The following is a 21,187-nucleotide window of genomic DNA, read 5'->3' as shown; positions in this document are numbered from 1 at the left end:
CTGATCCAGAGTTATGGTCTTGGATGCTACCCGCGATTTGCATTTCAAGTAGATTGCCTATCGCTTTCACCATACCTTCCACTGCAAGTGTAGGTTTCCCGATTTCTCTATTTAATAAGGATCAGTTTTAGTTTTGAGGTTGCCTCGATTGAGTTTTTTTCTTCATTATTGTGTAGTCGATCTCATTACCTTTTCCTTTTGATTTTTTTTGTCCCGATTTTAGCGTTCATACGTTGGTTGAGAGCTTCTCTTATCGTTCTCCGCTTATCGTAATTTAAGTCCCACCATAATGTTTTCCCCTTCTCTAGTGTACTGGAAAGGCAGCTTTCATTGAAGTCTTCTCTCATTCAATTAGTGATATGCTACCTTATTGGAATTGTGGTAAGTCGCTTTTAGTAGTTCGAATCCTTGCGCGTTAATATTATTATTTCCTTCTGGAATATGGCGGGCGTTAGCATCGTACCGGGTAACCTCCAAGTTTTATACCATCTACCGGCCAGAAATGACGCTACATATCAGCCGCTTTCTATGATTTTCAGTGCTAGTTGGCCACCAAATACAGTAAACATTCGCGATCAATCTGGCTTTGCTAGAATCATGGAGAAGGTGCAAGAGAGACGTTTTTGGTGGTTTGGTTATATGCGCGTGGATAAAAGGGTCATAAACTTAAACTTGCTTAATACGCAAGACGGCAATTAAGGAACCTTTCAACTTAACTTACTCCGAACGAGGCGGCTCCGCTAGAAGGCTAAAGAAGAAGCCAGAACTCCATTGAGTTTCTTCATATCCCGGTTTACTCTTTATAATTTATTTAAATCTGTGATGTCACGGTCTTGTTAAGGTAGCCTGAAAGTCTTTGAAGACCGCCATGGAGGAATGTGGCCTAACAATTCTGTTTGCTTACAATAAACTTGTGAGCCGGAAATTTTCCATTTTTTTCTATCCAGAATCCATGGCTCTTGCATGATCTATACGAATGTGTTACAGAAATTGATCTGCGATATGTGACGGTCCCAATTCCGTAGAAAGGTTGATAATCATTCGTTCCCTTCTTTATATTGACTTCAAAAGGTTAATAGATAGAAAGATACGCGGCATATAAGTTCTATCTTTTAGTAGATAGTATTCAATTGAATGGCTCCTTGTTTTGGCTGCCTGCGATCGAAACCGATTAGTCATGGCTATGTTACGCTTGGAGCTCGGATCATGCCCCAGCTATTGACAGGCTTCCAGTATCGCCAGTACTTCCGCTTGAAATACAATGGCGAAACCTAGGAGTTCGGATGAATCGGATATACTGTGTGTATTTGAGAAAACTCTGACACCGACTCCACAGACCGTCTTTGATCCGTCGTTGAAAAATACTGTGTCATAGTCTCGCAACACGCTGTCAGTCTTCCACTCTGCCGTGGTTGAAAACTCCACAGTAATGTTTCTCGTGAAGTTCAGCAGGTAATTCGCCCAGGATGTTACTATGACCGTAGAGTTTCGCTGTCAAGCATCCGGACTCACGTAGTCTGACCGCACTGAACACTACAAAGTATTTAATGCGGAGGTGTAGGGGAGTAAGTGTAGGAGCCCTTTGAGAGTATCTGCCGGGCAGGACTGCAGAGCCCCGGTAGCACCTGAACAAGCGGTTCCTTGAATCTTATTAAGCTTCATTCTATTCTACTTTTTGCTGAAAGACTGCACCATATCTTAGAGAAGTACGTTAAGCTGGGACGCACTACAGCTGTGTACAAAACAGAGAACCATTCTCAACCGGAGGACCCATTTCTTTGCAAAGGCTCTCCTACAGATATAGAAGGCTATACAGACCTTCTTAACTCGCAGTTCTACGTTCAATCTCCAATTTAGTATCGGATCCAGGATTACATGCAGATACTTTACATTAGAGACAAGAATCAATTTTAGTTTATTCAGTCGCGACTGGTGGAACTCGGATCCCTTTGTCTTAGTGGTGAATAAAATCAGTTCTTTTTTGGTTGAATTTATGCCCAGTCCACATTTTGCGGCCCATAGGTACACCTTTCTGCTGCTGCTTCCATGATGTTATTCACAATGGAAGGAAACATCCCTGACACTAATATTACCAAGTCGTCGGCATACGTCACCACCTTGACTCCGCTCCTGTCCAATATCCGTAAAATTTCGTCCATCACTATTAACTAGAGCACCGAAGAGATGGGCCCACCCTGGGCCGTGCCTCTGTTCATAGCTTTGGTCAAGTGGCTGCCTAACAGATCCAACTGGATTATCCTCGCATGAATATTAGCCAATGTTTAGGATACCCCTCCAATCCAATACTGTCCAAGGCTTCCTTGATGGCGCTGGTACTAACTTTGTTGAATGCTCCCTCTATATCTAGAAGGCTACTAGAGTATATAAGTTGTACTGAACAATTGTTTTAAGGGCTTATTCAATTGTGGCCACTAGTTCTTATCTACGGACAGATGACACTAATTTGGAGGACCTTCACGGAAAGGGATGTGTACGTGTTTCCTCCATAATAGATGAAGATTCATGTCGGTCGAAGAACCTACCTATTTGGGAGGGACCGTCAATTTCCTCGGATTCCAAGTTCAAAGTATGTAGAATGTTGATCTTCCCTTGAATGCAGAGGATCTCTGCTCGTCATCCAGGTATAGTGCAAGGAGGAAGGTCAGACATGACATTATTATAATTTACTATTTCGTATTCAACTTCCATTCGAGGATGAGAAAATTAGTCGTTGAAAGCCATAAAGTCTTATCCTTCGTACTAAACGTATATATTTTTTTTTTATTTTGAAAACTCTTTTCAGTGTTTCTTAATTCAAATTTGTTTTTATCTTTTCAGACATGGGAGCTAAAAAGCTACTCGTCACGTCTTCGAAGCAACCACGGCCGCTTGGCAAGGCAATGGGTAGAAACCGAGCTTCAGATGGTTCATTCACTGCCAAAATTGGAACTACGAAAAACACTGCCCCAAAAGGAAGAACTGCAACTCCCGTTAAGCAGTTGGATAAGGCTGGTCAAACTGCAACACAAACTAAGAAAGATAAAGAAGACCCCAGCAAGTCCCCCGCTCAAAAGCCCGCACAGGTACAAAAGGCGGTGGCATCGGCCAAACCCCAAACAAAAAAATCCAACTCTCAATCAACCGAAGTGCGTAGTGCATCTCCGAAGAAGTCTCCCGTTCGACATAGACCAACCGATGACAAATCTAAAGCTATAAGTAAAGTTATAAAAAGTTTAGATATAAAAATTAGCGGATTTAAAACTATTATTGCCGAAGAACAGAAAGCCGAATGCAAAGCGTCAATTTCGGAAATTGTAAAAACGAAGTCGAGAGCGGCTTCAGCGAAAATCAGTCCCGGACCGTTGGGGAAGCCAGTGAAGAAACATGATGATCCTACGCCGGTGAAAAAAGCAAAGATAACTAGTAGTCTTCCTCGTTCAGACAAACCAAAAGTGGTAGATACCAAAGATACAAAGCATCTGACGGAAGATCAGAAAACCGAAAAGAAAAGCTCTAAGAGTAAAGATTCGAAGGAAGAAGGAAGCAGTGTTAGTTCCAGTGAAAATTCTAGCAACGAAGATCATTCGAGGAAAAGTGAAAACGTCGCAAATGTATCTCAAGCCCTGAAATCTTCGGAAGACAAATCAGAAAAATTGAAAGTAGCCAAGGAGGGAAATAAGAATAAAAGTGTCGATGAGGGAGAAAAGAAGAAAACTATTAAGAAATCCACTAAGCCTTTTTCGAAGTTATCTTCCGAAGCTGCAGAAAAGGAAAAAAAGAAGGAGAAGAAGGAAAGTAAACCAGTGGTGAAGAAAGAGGAAACAGAACGAAGAACAGATGATAATGAACTAAAAAATATTCAAGAGAACACAAGTGTTGAGAAATTAAGCCCAACTTTCGAGGGAAAATTGGATAATCGATCAATAAGCGAAAGTTCTTCTGAATTAAGTAGTAAAGACGATGTTGTTAGAAATAGTCAGGTTTCATCTAATCAAAAGGAGGAATCATTAGGGAAACAGGACGCGGAACGACCAGCCAAACAAAAAGACGAATTAAATGCTGCGAAGGAGTTTGCTGCGAAGAAGAATGAAGAAACTGTTCCCAGTAAAAAAGGAGCACATGAATCAAGTAAAAAGTGTGAATTATCCCTTACAAAACAAAACAAAAATCCTATCGACAAAACTAAGAGTGGAAAAACTCCCAACAAGCCTTTGGAAAAGAAGCAACCAAAGAAAACCAAAGAAGTGGCAAAACCGCGTTCTCATAACAACGAGACTAATATTAACGAGGTAAAGGTCAGCAGCAGCGGTAAACCAGCGTCGAAAGCATCCAAATCGAAGGAAAAGTTGGAGATAAATAAAAATTCGTTAAATGATGACACCAGTAATTATGGGAAAACTATGACTCCTCAAAAAAGTCTTGCGGCGGAATCCATAGCTTTGATTGATTATCCGGAAAATTGTAAAGAGCTGGGAATCGATGATAAAGAGTTAGTCGGAAGTACTAATTCAAATCAGAAAGAATCCAAACAAATTCCCGCCGAAGAACCGAAGAAGACGAATGCACAACCAACGGAAAGCAACACTTCCAAAAAATCACTTTCGGTGCGAGAACGTCTTCAGAAAAAGTATGTGGGAAATAAAACCACAACATTTAAAGCTTTCAAAGCCAAGAAACAAATCGCTTTACCTAGGAAAGGTGCGACGTCGCCATCCAAGTCCCCAAAAAGAGAACAAATGCGCAGTCCCAGTAAAAAGTCAGTAAAGAAAGGAGACGACATTTATGATTTCAAAACGGAGTCGGAAAGTGACGATAACATAAAGATGAATCTCATTATCGAAACGTCAATGCTCTCTAAACTTTCCAAATTGGCCAAGGCCAAGGAGGAGGATAAGAAAAATGAAGAAGAGGAACCAGTGAAAGAACAAAAAGCGATCGAGGAGAAGACTCCCGAGGTTCAGGATAATAAAAAGGAAAATATAGAAAAAGTTGAATCGGTTGGGAAAGTGAACAAAGTTGAGGTAAAAGCGAAGAGTGAAAATGAACCAAGACCCAAGTCAGATACTAAAGTAGCATCAAGTAAAGCCAAAGAAAAAGGAAAACCTAAAGTCGAGAAAGATTTTTCTGATGAAGACGATCGACCTCTCCAACAAACGAAAAAACTGTTAGAAGATGCAAAACTAGAGAGTGCAGAAAATGATCTTCGTATTGAAGAAAAACCACTTCCACCTAAGATCAAGGATGAAATCAAAACGGATCCTAAAAAGTCAGGGAAGAACACAAAAGCAGTCAAGGCGAAAGCTGTTAAGAAACCGCCAGTAGTTAAGCGAAAGGCACGGAATGAGTCCACAAATAGCGAAGAGAGTGAGAACGACGATAGCGATGACACTTCTTCCTCAGAAAGTTGTCTTGCTTTCGGTCCTAAACGGCATAGAATGGCCTCACTGAATGCCCTTGCAAAAGTCCAATGTCTCTACGAAAATGAATCACGTACCGCCCACGAGCTGGGACTATCGAAAAGCTCTCAAGCACCAAAAATCCGAATTATTGCATCAGGCACCAGCTCTGATGAAGAAGAAAATGCCGCTAAGAAGTTGAAAAAGGAAGAACCAAAAGAAGAGCCAATCATAGAGGAGAAAGAGGAAAGTTCTGCTCCCGAAGAAGAAAACAAACGAGAACTAAGAAACGCACCAGGTATGCGAGGCATGGGGAAACATTGGGACTTCAATGATGCATCGAGTTTCGAAAGTGGTCATGAAAGTGACGTGACATTCCGTCACGGAGACGACAAACCGAAATCCAAGAAACGCAAAATTGTTAAACCAAAACCTGCGGCTAAGGTAAAAGAGAAGGTGGACTCTGCCAAGGTAAAGAAAGCACCTGCCCCGAAAGTTGTTAAGAAAAAGCCTCGACCGCAATCTTCTAAGGAGGTGTCCGAATCCAGTGACGAAGAAGAAAGTGATAAGAATCAACAGAAGAAGCGAAAACGTGAGGACACTCCTGAATTGAAAATTAATATTACATCGAAACGGATGGCGAGTTTGAATGCAAGTGCAATAGTAGCGGCAACGTACGAAGTTGAAAGACACTTGGACCGCAATTTGGATTCCGATTGTAGTAGTTTTGAGAGTCTTCCTGACGACGTGAAGGCCCAACCCGCTAAGAAAAGCAAAGAGCAAGCGGCGAAAGCAGACCCTATTGATGAACCCCCCAAGGATAATAGTCGTCCAACTTCAACTAGTGTTGTTATAGTGCAGGACACCGACGTAACAATCACGGGGGTCTATGTAAATTCCTCGACTGGTTCTAGCCAAGAAGCTTATTGCAAAATGCAATATCGAGTGCAGTCAAGTGTAACCGAAGAGAGAGTCCTTCGACCTAGTTCCATCGATCCACCGAAATCGTATACACCGTTGAGTGCTTTGTCAAGTATGAGACCACCTGGCACCGATGGGAGTCAGCCTGTTTCGCCAGAAGGTACACTTTAACCAATCAATCATCCCCTAAGGTCTGTTAATGTTTAAATGAATATATTTCCAGATCTCTCGCCAACTCAATCGCAACAAACATTCCAACCGACAGTAGTTAACCATGGCGAGCAACCGCCAGGCTCTGCTCCCCCGCACCCTCAGCAACAGCAGCAGCCAAATGCACATATCTATGCACCACACCATCATCATCACTCGCAACCACCATCACAAGCGCCAGGTCAAGAGCAAATGCATCACATGCACCATCAACAATCACCACCTAAATATCATCACATGCATCACCATCACCATCAACAACCGCCCCTGGCGCAGCCCAGATGCGAATCACCGCTACGCTATCCACCCGGAGCATATCAAAATGTCCAACCACCGATGCCCCCACCACCGAATTCCATATCGATATCCGGCGGAGGTTCTAGTGCCTTTTGTGCACCCTCCATGCAACAATCTCATCATGATATAAGCGGTGAGTGTTGATTTTGTGCTTTTACTAGAAATTTATAATGAATTCGTTGTTTGATAGTTGATGACCTGGAATTTTGTGTATATTGGATGTGGCAAGCTATTTTGTTAAATTGTTAAAAGGGAAATTGTTTTGTTAACCTAAGGATATCAATTTTGGGTTGTGGTAAAGGCCGGAGAGATGAGAAAAATCGCAGGATACTGGAAGATCGAATTTGATTCCCTAACGATAGATGTTGACCGAATTATTATCGGTGCTCAATTCCACTCTAGAATCTTTGATTATGGCGAAAGTTACAAAATTTATCTTCTTCAAAACTGCTTAGCAGATAATTAAATTTCGACACTTCTGAAGGTCTCTGAATAATTATAAATTGAAAGGGATAAGGATCAAGGGATAGCTTTAAGTGCTTTTAGCGCATCGCTCCGCCACAATAGAAAAACGATCTTGGGAGGGTTTAAAGTGAGTAACACATCGAGTGGCCTTTGCTGACACTTAATGTCAGTTTTTCCATCGAAAACCAATGCACCAGAGTATCTGAAATTTTAAGAGAGCACAGTCCGGCGGAGAAGAGAGATAGATAGATAATTTAAGATCATCTGCATAGAGTGGCAGGCGAAGAAAGACGGAGAACATTAATTAAAAAAACAACTAACTTCAAGCTCAATTACTCGCTTTCTCCACCACTTATTTATTATGCCATCGAGATCCCGTGCTGTGACCGATCCCCCGGTGGGGAAATGCCGTGTCAGATTTTCTGGCATTGCGGTTAGTGATGTTTAGTGATCCTTACTCACATTTTGATGAGACCCGTGATTATTTCAGAAGGTTCCTTAAAAGTCTTCACAATATCGCGCTACAAAATGACACTTTAGAATTTAACAGTGTGATTCTGAATCTTGCAAGCGAGGGAACTATTTTGAGACTTTATTGAAAAAGATCTTAGTGTACCGTCGGTAGCTCCAAAGATGCTAACTAAAATTGGGCTTGCACGCAAACGAACATAAAATTTTGGAATACAGTAGAATCCCGAAAATTCATATAGTCAAGGGATTGACAATTTGGTAGGAAATATCGGGATTATCTCTGGGGATCGTCAAATTTGTACGAATTAACCGGAAATACGAACAACCGATGTACAAATCATCGAGATTCCACTGTATTCCAACTTGGCATCTGGTATTAAGTAGGTGCCTCAACCTACTTTACACAAGTTCCTGACGCTGTCCCAGAGCATGTATAGTAGTTTAGTCACTCTTCTCATTTTTCTTAGGTTCTTAGCTTTTCTAGCTAATATTTTAGTCAACAATGAACAGTGAGTATTCCCACTATAATCTGGGGTTTCTTCTTGGTGAGGTTTAAACAATCCTCTGAGCACTAGGGTTCGTATCCTCTCCATGAGCAACCTGGATCGCTCCATTCTTTGTACTTTCGCTCAGTATAGTTTCCTCAGTCGCTCATCTTTACTTTCCAACGTTGTAGCCACGAACTCATTTCGGATTCCACAGAAGGGTCCTTTGCTGGCCAACTCGTCCGCAGCCTTATTGCCTTCTAGTCCAACATAGTTTCAAATCCACTCTCTCTGCTGTGAAGGTTCTGTCAGTGTACTAGCTAATCAGTAGCTGATTTAAGCCGTAGGTCACTGAAATGCTCTCTCAGTTTGCCCTAGTTCTCTAAATTTCTTGTCGAAACGAAACTTCGTTGTCATGCTCTCCCTTGGTATCCGTAATTCGGGATTTCGCCCAGAACAATATCATTTTTTTTGCGATTTTTTGTAGCTTCTCGCCTCACTGATACTCCCGGATATCCCGAAGATCGCTCTAGTTGCTTGCATCTATATGTGAAGATCAAGAGCAATTAATCCCAGAAGGACCTCCAGGGATGTCGTTGGGCATGTCCTACTTGCCCCATTAATACGCAATCCAGTCTTGGAAGTTTGTGTAAATTCCAGGCTGTTGTACCGAGTTCAGTTCTTTTTGCCCTATAGGTAATCATTGGCCTTGCTATGGCTATGGTCATTAGAGCCCTTGTAGCTTTCCGATACATGTTTCCAACATGTGTCTTCCAGAGTGATTTTCAGTCTGGTATAATTCCTGAATATTTTACTTCTGTTTCTCGTCTCCATGTAACCTAATGGCTGTCAGCTAATCAAGCTTACGCTTCCTAGTGATTGGTACTATGGTGGCTTTAGTTAGATTAATGCGCAGCCCCGCCTTCCTATACCGGGCACTAGTAATTCTTCGTCTACTTTGGATTCACATAGGGTATTCTCATATTTGCCCCTCGAGAACCTTGACCTTGACCAACTTGAGCAGTGTTCATTACAATAGGATTCATACCTGTCGACACTTCTATTTGCTTACTCTTTAGCATTCTGCCCATCCAGAAGACCAGGGTGTTTCCCACTCTCCTGCGAATGAGAACACCTTGTAATCCTGTCTGCCCATCCAGAAGCCACTTCCTGTTTCCCCTCGCTCGCGGATCAGGGCATCTAGTATCTCTGTGCGCTCCTTCGATGTCCAAAAACATTCACAGTGCTGTTTCTTTGGTTTCTATGGCATCTCGTAATATATCCGCCAAGTAATACAGGGCAGTTTCGGTTGATCGTCCTGCCCGGTAAGCGTGTTGCCGTGGATGTAAGGGATTATGCACTTATAATGCATTAGAATTTTAGTTCTAATATAGTTGTCAATGACCTTCTCTACCGTTTTGAATACGAACGATTTAGAGCAAATAGATCTCAAAAATTTAGATTGAAAAGAATCCTTTTTACTCGCTTCCGGAATGAAGACCACTGTTGCCCGCCTCCATGCGCTTGGCACATATCCCAAGGCTATGTTGCTCGTTACCATCCTTAGAAGGAACCCTAAGATGATTTCTAGGCCTCTCTGGGAAAATTCCATCTACTTCGGGTAATTTTAGTGGTTTAAGATTCCCACTGCCCATCTTACTCTATCTTCCGAGCATACCTCTTTTGCCAGTTTCAAATTTTCCTTTTTTCTTTCTCTGTCCGTTGCTGTGTATCAGGAGAAATGTCGCATTCCGCCGTTGGGTAGAACCCCGAGAATGAATGAATTCTAAGAAGCAGATGTATCCCGTGCTCCTCATTCTCATTCTTAGACAGACAGACGATGTCTGTCTTTGTCTATAGTTTCGTATAGCCAGGATGCTTTTGTATTTTGTTTAATCCTCCCAGAATTCCCGGAAGCTGTTCTGTTTTGCTTCCCTGATGGCGTTGCTATATGCCGATAGTGCGTTTTTGTACCTCTTCGGACCTCTGGGCCAGTGTACAACCCTGGATGACGTGACTGTCTGTCGGACAGTTAGCCTCATATGCATCAATGATGACGTTGTTAAAGTTGTCCATCACTGTTTGCAGTTCGTTCCTGACATCACCGTCCCTTTGTGGATGAGTCATATTATTGCTCAGGTGCTTTGCATAATAGTCCCAATCTCTTCTCCTGTTTGTTTTTATCTCTTTCTTTTTATTTCGGAGCTGCTCTCAATGACGAATTTTGTCATTCTGTGATCCGTCATAGAGGACTCATTCGACACCCTCCCATTCTCAACCAGCCCGTTCATGAAAGCCTAATAGTAAGCCTAGTACATCTTCTCTAGTGCTGGTCATGAATTTTAGAGTCTTCCCTACGTGATGAATTTCTAACTTATTGCTAAGAATAAATTCAAGAAGATACGACTACTCACCTCTTCGATTAGTGTCGTTGCCTCCACGGACTTCGCGATAAGCTTTGGCAGTGCCTTCTTTTCGTAGAATTTCATTAGTTTAGCGACTCACTTCGGTGGGATCTGGATGTCGCGTCTTGGAAAGTAGCCCGATGCCTCGATTACCTCCCAAATTCTCTCCCCAACTTCCAACGAAATTTGTGAGCTACAAGGTCTTCAGTGAGGGAGTCTAAAAGACATACATATTTTAAATTGCGTTTAAGAATGATGCAAGATCTTGATTTTTCGCAAGAGGATTCCTAAATCATCAGTATCCTCCCTCCTTGCAAACCACGAATCTGCCCAAGTATAACCACCCAGCATTATTTCCACTATGCAATCACTGCAGTGGAGCTCTTATGTTAAATGGTGGAGGTTTACCTGGGCTTGAAACTTGTTAACATTTCGCCCGTGATTATTACCTTCATTTGACTAAGGCTTATTCACAGCTGAGTCGACTGATATCCGACATCTAGTCACCAAACAAATACATCTGCTACCAGCGAGATTTGACCGACCTTCTATTGCGGCAGCTTGGTACCATAACCACTAAGCCATCTGGATTTAGAAAAATTGAAATAGTCAACCGATTTATTACATACATGTGAGATGTATCGTCTCGCAAACGGCAAAGAAGATGGGGAATAACCAATGTCCAGTAATGTTTACTAGATTGTCATAGAGAAAACGAAACGGATCCAAGATGTTCAACCATATGTAGTTTTGAGGAACATGTATTTTCAAGGGGATGCAGGCTGATCTTACATAGTCTTGTGTTGGATGCAAAAGTTCTCACTCTCAAATTAATTGCAGGAGATTCTGTATCGTAGAGGGGAGAAACTTTAGTCTAAACATGTCCTATTAAACGTGTGAACCGGGGGGTTCAACATAAGGTTGTGGTTTAAAACGAATCGAGATGGAGAAGGCATGCATCACAATTATGCCGAAATGGATTTTTTTCCTCAGTAGGCGACCAAAGTAACGGTGAAAGAAGTGAAGTACCAAAAAGAGCACAAAAATGGATGTTGCCTGACTTAGTATTGGTATGTGAAAACATTGGCTACAGAACCAGATATGATAATATCTAAAGAAAGTGGATGCAATGAAACTGAACTTTCGGTGAAAGATGAAGTCAAGCTAGTATCCCCTGTGAAAGTCACACCGAACGCAGCAGATTTTTTGATTAGTGGCAATAAGCGTCAGAACAAACATTAGGCAAACTATTGATGTGGTGTAAAACAAAACCTTATTAAAATCGGGTTACTGTCTGTCTGTCAGTCTGACTCTCTGTCTGTCACACACATTTTTCTCGGAAACGGTTATAGCGATTGTGGAGAGTAAATGGGAGTGTAGATTTTTTTTCACCAAATATAGTCATGTGAGTTATCAAAGAAAGGTCTTGATTAGTACTTCTCTAACGGCGGTCCACCCAAATGCTTCTATAAAAGAAATACACAAAACGTTTCATACTTGATGCTTCTATCTTCCGGTTCCTCGACTTGTTAATCGCTGTCGTGGGAGTATCATCCAAGAATGGCAAAATGTGAGAGCGATAACTTATCATTCTCCGGAAGTGTCTGCAAAAAACGTAGACCGAAGCCAATATTTAATAATTAAGATTTTCGCAATGGATTTTTGCTGTGCCAGGATAAGTTCAACCACCGAATTGTATATCACATGTATACCCAGCCCTGGAAGCAAGTCAGGAGATGTATGCTTGGTAATCTCAGACCTTAAAGGATAATATTCATAAGTGCCAAAAGAGACAAATCTACAGGTGTGGAGTTTAGTTTGGTCTTCAAACTGGAGCAAAACAGTCTGAAGATGTTCAGGGGCAGCCTCTATATGATCTTCCACTTTTGCCTGGAATGATTATTTTAGCAACCTGTAAAGCGTCATTTTTATTAAGGTTTTGTGTAAAATAAAAACTTTATTAAAATTGATTCAATGTCTGTCTGTCTGTCACACGCATTTTTCTCCAAAACGGCTAAACCGATCCGAACGAAATTAGGTGGACAGATGGGCACTATGAAATCCCACGCATACAGCGAGTGGCATACATTTAGGTGGACTTTAAAGGGGGGCTCCCCATACATGCAAAGGGGGGATTCAAAAATGTTTTTCACCGGATATAGTTGTGTAGGGTATCAAATGAAAGGTCCCGATTTGTACTTTCCGAAACTGACATTAGTTTTGGCATAAATTGCAAGGTGCGTGAGTAAGGAGTCAAAATGTACGCACTTGAAGTGAGACAGGACTCATTTTCGGAAACTACCCAACCTAAAAATCCGAAAAAAATCAGGGTGGTGCGCCTAAACGAAATCTGAAATATGTCCCATTCCGATATCTGGTCAAATAAACTTACTAATAGTATATTACTACTTTTTAGAAATTTACTGAAGAGCCCCCCTTAAATTCATCCTAGCACTTCTGAATTTTGTACCGGCATAGGGAACAATATTTCGTATATATGTGCTAAATTTCATGGAAATCAGGCAATTAACGCCAAAGTTATAGTAGTTCAAACTTACCAATTTCGCGCGAATTTACTGCTTCCAAAGCCATGCAAATCAGATGCTGACGTCACAATTACCCGGAATAATTGACATTCACGTGGAATATTAAAGTCGCATTTATGAAGAATCTACTTATCTGCAGCCCTTTTTAAGATTTTGTGTAAAACACTTATGCGAAATCTAATCTTCGAGAGATGTCCTATTCCGGTATCTGCTCAAAAAATTTACTAATAGTATATTATCAACTTTTAGAAATAGACTAAAAAACTCCCCTTAAGTTCATCCTAAGTGTACTAAACCACACCGACATAGAGGACAGCCTCGTGCATACACATGCCAGGTTTCATGAAAATCCAACTATTAGTGGGAAAGTTATAGCAGTTCAAACTTAGCAATTTCGTGCTAATTAACAGCATCCTAAGCCATACAAATAAGATGCTGACGTCATAATTAACGAGAATAATTGAAATTCGAGTGAAATATTAAAATTCCACTCAAGAAGAATCTAATTCTCCCTAGCCCTTTTTTATATTTGATGTTGGTTAAATAGTTTTCATTCGCTAATAATATTAAACTGAGAGCGTGAAGCTTGTGAGGTAGACCATTATCAACATAGGGCTTTCCATCAAATGATTTATTTAAATCGCTTTCTAGAAAATAGAGGGCAATGGAATTTTTAGCTATATTACACGGAGCTGTCGTGCACTCGTCGCTCCTCACATCTTTTTCTTTTTCTTCAGCCTTCAGTTCACAAGCGGGGTCGGCTCGTGACGATCGGTTTCGTCATTTTATTTTATCAAATGCCTGATCAGGATGTAATCGCGAGACCTTTAAATCCCCATCCAGCGTATCAAGCCACCATTGTTTTGGCCGGCTTTTTGGTTGCTTACCATTGCTTTCGATGTTCTGATCAATACTGGTTGTTGAATTCTCGTTAGCATGAATTACGTGACCACACCATCGAAAACGCCTCTCTTGCAGTTTTTCCACGATCGATGCAAACCCATATCGATCGCGGATATTCTCATTTTAGACGTAATCAAAACGTGTCACGCCACCAGTGCAATGCCACATCTTCGTCCCCATTACCGCAAGACGCCGTTCATTACCCTTTATAGTCGGCCAACACTCAGAACTATAGAGAGTGGCAGACGGACGACATTGCAGTAAATTTTAGATTTGGGACGTGCGCTGATACGTCGATCACAAAGAACACCAGTTGGGGAATGCCACTTCATCCAGGTTGCATTAATGCGTGAAACAATTTCATTACGCAGTTCTCCATTGGCTGATAGCGTTGACTCGAGATTTTTAAATCGCTGAGTTCTGGCAATGGCAGTAACCTGCCCTTCGAGTTACTTAAATCGCTCAGTTCTGACAATGGCAGTAACCTGCCCAGAACTGAACGATTTTAATATCTCGGGTCAATACTATAAGCCAATGGAGAACTACGTTATGCTCCTCACATAGGGAAACACAAAACCTTTTATACCTGAAGCGTCAAGCTTCCGGTTTCCCGACTTGTTTGAGGAGTGTAGAAAGATTATATCCTTTGACTCAAATAAAATACAAAAGATGACAATACCTTCAGTGCGTGAATGATAGAGAATACATTGTACATATATACCATGTATAGGCGCTCGTACTGCTGAGGGGACTTCAGTGTAAATTCTAGCCTTCAGACTCTTCTAGACCAACAATAGAAGAAGCAGAAGAAAAGAAAACTAGTGGTAGAGGAAGCAGAAGAAAGGGAAACTTATGACTTGAACGGGACTGTCTTGATATCAGTTTGTGGAATCAGATGCTGGCTGAATACCGCGGAGCAGAGAAAGCGCTAAACTGAAAACAGAATATTGTTTTCCTTCAAACCCGGAACCCTTTGTGAATAAGGAGATGAATAGTGCTCCGCGATCAAATACGCGGAATTTTTAGAGAAATGAATCATAAAAGGTCCGAATCTTTGACGGTAGAATGTGGAGGAAACTGGTTACGCTAGTGGAATCAAAACTGGCTAGAACATATGAGTATGCTTCTGCTTTCCATCACAAATAAAGATTGAAACCAAAAGCTGGTCAAATCATCCTTCCGCATGCCAAAACCGCTTCTTTAAAGCAATTCTTCAGGGCTGTTTTTATCTCTTTCTGACATACGAACCCTAGATTCGGTCTAACAAAATCAGTAGTATTGGAACAGTTAAGGATGCAAGGATTTTTTACGGCGAAAGATCCACAAGATCGAGATCCTGTGTCCTGGAACCATATTTAGATTATTCTGTACTCACGATAGATTAAAATGGTCGTAAACTCTTAATAGATTTTGATACAAATGTTCAACATATTTAAAGTACAAATATAATCTTGGAGAAGAGAAGCTATTTGGTTTCATCACTACGGCTGGGTGCCATTATCGAGAAAGTAAGGTGCACCCCCACGTTCAATTCAGAGAAGTTTGTGTTTACAGATCATTTGCTTAGAATTTGGTCTGACTATTACGGGTGATCGAACTGCAATACAAAGATGGAATTCTAGGAAAACGGATTCAATGAAACTCAATTGGAAACTCTGAACCGAGAACTGAAAAATTTGGGGAAGTCAACCAGATGACTTTTGCATCGTGCTTGTAAAAGTTCTCACGTGAATATAAGAGGCTCTATAAAAAGCTCGGGAGAAGTTCGAAACGAGACTCTTAGTTTAAGGCTGTACAGTCCTTAAAGGGGATATGACAACCAAGCCGAATCCTCTTATTTGCACAAACTTCAAAGTTGAGTCAGTATACCATCTCGGAGAACAGGTGACAGAATTAGGAAGGAGGGAATTACCAGTCTCTGCAAACCTTTTAACACGCAAGTGTTGCAAAAGGAACAGCCAATGCGGGAACGATGTTTACCAAAGAAAAAGCCAAAACTTCGGCAGTCATATCAGTGAAAGCGAGACGTATCTAACACCTCTGCCGCAACTAAGGGATACGGCGCCCGTGTTATACAGCGCAACTCCACGCTTCAGCCTACTAAGAGCGTTCCTGCGATTTGGGCCAACGACAATCACCATGAAACTCCAAAAGCAAATAAGCGGGGCGAATGTAAAACTCGTTTGAATTCTATATCTAGATTCAATATGGTGGAACTACTCTGGATATCTGATCACTATGACGTAGAGGAAATGAAATCTCCGATGTCTCGGCAAAAGAATTTTCAATTTCTACTGTGCCAGGGCCAGCCAGGCTAATGCTGTTATCAGAAACTGTGAACAAATGTCCACATGAAATTCTACCTGTCAGTACAAAACAAACATATTGCAAAGTCTAACTTGTTGAAAAGCAGTAAGTGATATATTGGGGTATTGCGGGCATACTGACTGACCGTAATTCACTATCTGGAGAAAAGAAATTCTACAAGATGATAAATCCACATCTTGTGGTAAGGAAGTCTTATCCAGGAAACAATTCCTGGACTGGTCTATGGACACATCAGATTTTTGATGATAATGCACCTTTTTTCCAAAGGGTAACATCAACCTCAGTAACGAAAGTTTTGCGGTACATACACACGTAGTATTCCGCGGTACAATATGCCGAGTACATTCGACGACTAAGGTCTTAGTGCTCAGAGGTTGATCCTCCTCCTCCTACTACTACACACGCACAAACCAGCTAGAAATTTGGTAAGGTTTTCATGTACCGTTCCAAACAATCGCGATATTAGCAAATTTTCTCAGCATTTCGGAAAACTTCATCGTGCTAATCCCATTTATTATACTTATCATGCACCCCAACTATATATGCATGTACCAATCCTTGCTAACATCGTTACCTCATACTTGACTTGCAACAGAATACCTGCAAAATCCATTGAGCAGCATCCATTAACCACAACCTATCGTTTTTTCACTTACACCTAAAACTTTCCCGAACAAATTCCAATGTTCTGTTCAGTGTTAAATTTCTTAATTATACCAGTTAATATCAAATTTCTGTCGGTAAACAAGTCATTAGTGTGTTTGCACAAAGTCCTTAAAAGTGTAAAAGCCCTGAACGGTGGTGGCTACTATCGGTCCGGGGTACGGCTTCTGTGCCGTTCCGCTCTACGTAATGTCGCTTGATACGGTGGCAACAATAAAGTGGGGGAGCTTTTAATGGTGTCTAATTAAACTTTAAACAGAAACTAAACCTATTATTGACGGAAACAGAGAAAGTTTTCTTTGGTATTACAGGAATTATAGAGGTTTTTCCGAATTAAGTGGTCGTTTGCAGAGGCAGCGAATACGGTCTGCAAAGTGGGGATAATGTGGGGCGAAGAATACATTATATTTCGGTTCATATATGGCAAATATCATGAAAGTTCATTCAACCTTTTAATTGGGTAGTCAAATTCATATTCATCTGCTAGTAGCCATTTCGGATATATTTTCCACTGATTTTCCACTTGCATGATTACGGAAGAGAACTTCTGAAGCAGAAACTGTAAACAAGATAATTGAGCCTGAATGGATCATCGATTACATTCAAAATAGGGTCACATTTTCAAGAAGTTGATTTGTATTAACCTTGGTTTTAGCATGGCCGAGAAGACAACAATTTGCGTAATTTAGTTCTTTGTTCTGCTCCCAACTGATATGAGTATTTGGCAGCAGAAAATATTTTCAATTTTTTATGAAGGACTAGGGATATCACTAATCGAAGATCTCGAACAATTTTGAAGGACATCGTTGTAATCTATAGTTTTATCTTAGAAACTTAGTCCTTTAAGTGAATTCTTATCTATACCTTATCTATATTCTCTTATTTCGGAAATCGGACATTGGGGTTAAGGATATGTTAATATCTTAGTTATTGTTCCATACCTTCACCAAGGTAAGGTGATTCAGAACCGCACGGCATTTCGAATGTTCCAGGGAAAGAATAAATTGCATTTTGATTAATTTATGAGCCTTAGAAAAAAGGTACTGTTGATTTGTCAAAAATAAGGTTCCTTGAAAACAAAATAGGTCGTTAAAAATTAAGTAAAATTAGAAATAATAACTTTTGAATAACGTTCTCTTTCTGTCTCACTAAAAACATCTGTCTGCTTCCCAATTCAGGGTTGGTAAAATATAATTAATACTTTTTTAACATCGGCAAAGGATATATAAAACCACCCCGAGTACACTGACAATCCCACGGCAAAGATGTACTTCATTTCTGTAAAATTGGTGACTATTGACCATTTACATAGGTCTGCCCGCACTGGAGGGCGACTGGACGGTGGGTCCAGCTGCTGCGGTATCTGACCTCAGCCAAAATACTTTGCCTTTTTCCGGAGCACAACAGAAGAAACCCGTTTGTATAGTTTCGTGGCGCATCGTAACTTTCTTGGATGGTATATTATTGCCATAAACCCTTATGTGGGCTATGGCATATCAACCACATTATTGTTGTCAGTTCCTGGCAGCCTATTTCTAACTCCTAACTTCTCTTCAGATTTTTCTCCAACACTACTTTCTCAGAGTCTCCGGTAACATGACGCAGACATAAATTGATGAAAGCTTGCGGCTTCCGAGTAGCAGTCAGCGTAGGAGCACATGATGGACGAAATAGCGAAAACGTGCTTCTAATACGTCAAACGATATCACGTTTGGAGGTTAGGTCGGGAGAAACAACGCTACCTAGATATACAATTTGTTTGACGCCTTTGATATTCTGTGCAAGTAGGAACGAATACGATAACCTATGAGACGTTCAGTCCGACTGTGCTCGCCTCCTTCTCCCAGGCCAAAGTCATTTGGCCCAGGTCCACAACTTACTGATAGGCCAAGTAGATGGATTTTTGTTCGGGTAGGATAGGTGAATGCGTTTATGCTTCTGTGCTGGACTTTCAGTACGGTACGTAGAACTACCAAGTAAACACCTCCCTGGCGTCCAAGAAATAGCTTGGAATAGTTTGTCGTATTACTTCAGGTTGGCCCTCTCGCTCTCTCGCCTTAGAGAGCCTCAAAGTCAGCGAATTCTTTTCAGCAAATTGAAGGGACAGGAAAAGGGGACTGCTAGTTCACTAGTCGAGCTTTATCTTACTCTTCTTTTTTTTCTTCAATCTTTATTTCGTTCACAAGCGGGGTCGGCTCGTCGTGATCGGTTTCGCCAGTTGGCTCTATTGAATGCCTGATCTGGATGCAATCTCGAGGCTTTAAAATCCCCATCCAGCGTATCAAGCCACCGTTGTTTCGGTCTGCCTTTTGGTTGTTCACCATCGACTTCGATGTTCCGACCAATTTTGGCAAGTGAATTCTCGTTAGCACGAATTGCGTGACCATACCATCAAAGACGCCTCTCTCGCAACTTTTCCATCATCGATGCAACCCCATAACGATCGAGAATATCCTCATTTCGGATGTGATCAAAACGTGTGACGCCACTAGTCGAACGCAACATCTTCGTCTCCATTACCGCAAGACGCCGTTTCATGGTCTTTTCTAGTCGGCCAACACTCAGAACTATAGAGAGCGACAGGGTCGACAACATTACGGTAAATTTTAGATTTGAGACGTTTGTTGATACGTCCATTACAAAGAACACCAGTTGTGGAACGCCACTTCATCCAGGTTCCGTTAATGTGTGAAGCAATTTCATAACCCAGTTCTCCATTGGCTGACAGCGTTGACCCGAGGTAATTAAATCGCTCAGTTCTGGGAAGATCATTGCCGCTGACAATGATTGTGCCTGTTTCATGGGGATCGGTCGTCAAAGATTTAGTTTTGTTTAGATTCAATCCGTGTTGCATAAGGCGATCATTCCATTTTTGGACAAGTTACTCGTGATCATTTTTAGGAAAACAATTTGTGCATAAAGCAGTGTGTAAGGCACTGAACGTTGGATGTCCCGTGTGACGGTGTCCATAACAAGAACAAAGAGGAGTGGAGAGAGGGCGCTTCCTTGATGAACACCAACAGAGACACGAAGCGGTTTTGATACACCCGCCATACTTCGAACTTTTCTATTCGGATCGTGGTAGAGCAATTGAACCCAGCGCACGAGTTCTTCTTGCACTAAGTGTTGTGGTAAAGCATACCAGATGAGTTCGTGTAGCGCACAGTCAAACGATTTCTCGAGATCCAGAAATTCAATGTAAAGAGGGCGATGGTTCTCTGTTTGTCCATGAGTAACCCCGCAGGCTGTATTATGTCAGTAGTGCCGCAGTTTTTGACAAATCCGACTTCATTCATGGTTATTTAAACGATTTTGCGAAAACGGTTGTTAAGAATGCGTTCAAAAATCTTCATGGTATGGGAAAGTAACCGCATCGGATGGTAATTTGAATATTCTGCTGGACTACCTTTCTTTTTCCATATTGGAACAGTGGTACTTTCTTGCCAGTCAGATGGTGTTCTTCCTTCCTGAATACCTCGATTAAAGAATTCACTGAGCCACAGTGTTGGGTACCAACTTTTCGCTTTCCAGAGCTCAGATGCGATGTCGTCAGGTCCTGTAGCTTCCCCCGATTTCATTCGTTTTATTGCCTCCTCGACTTCAGTTGCGCTGACATGTGGAACTGGTCCAAATGTCGGCAATGATTGTGAAAGTAGAGGATGAGCAAATTCTTCAGTTGAAATCTGCTCGAAGTATTCTCGTCATCTATCCGTTGCGACTCGACGGTTGGTAAGCAAAGTACCGTTCTTGTCATTAACGTAAAAGAAGTGCTCGATATCCTGTGTACGTTCATATAGCCTGGGCGACGGAACGTTGGCGTGGATCCCTTGTTTAAAGCTGCGAACCTTGTTTTCAATACCATTTCAAGAATCCGTTTCCCGAAAAGAAATGATATCGGCGATAGGATGCAATCATCTCGGATTTGTGCCGCTTAAACATATTGGTGGTAGAGATGATTTCATTTCTATTTGGAAGAGTAGCCCATGTCCATATGTTATAGTTATTTCAACCACTAGAGGTAGAATTTGACCAGCTTTACGGGTGAGAATCGCCGTGAAGTGCTCCTTACACCTCTCCATTGCAAGCTTTTTCGTGAT

At 41.4% G+C, this 21,187-nt stretch overlaps 1 protein-coding gene across 1 annotated transcript in view; it reads left to right on the top strand.

Annotated features, from left to right (window-relative positions):
- Positions 1-21,187, top strand: part of LOC119654322 (titin-like) — a 383,147-nt gene that overhangs the window by 42,551 nt on the left and 319,409 nt on the right. The window contains exons 2-3 of the mRNA XM_038059649.1: positions 2,839-6,477; positions 6,541-6,957. Of these exons, the coding sequence (XP_037915577.1) occupies positions 2,841-6,477; positions 6,541-6,957 (4,054 nt within the window). The 5' untranslated portion in view covers positions 2,839-2,840. The remainder of the gene's footprint in view (positions 1-2,838; positions 6,478-6,540; positions 6,958-21,187) is intronic.

Source organism: Hermetia illucens, chromosome 4, assembly GCF_905115235.1.
Source record: "Hermetia illucens chromosome 4, iHerIll2.2.curated.20191125, whole genome shotgun sequence".
Classification (NCBI taxonomy): Eukaryota; Metazoa; Arthropoda; class Insecta; order Diptera; family Stratiomyidae; genus Hermetia; species Hermetia illucens.
This window is presented reverse-complemented; position numbering and strand designations above follow the sequence as displayed.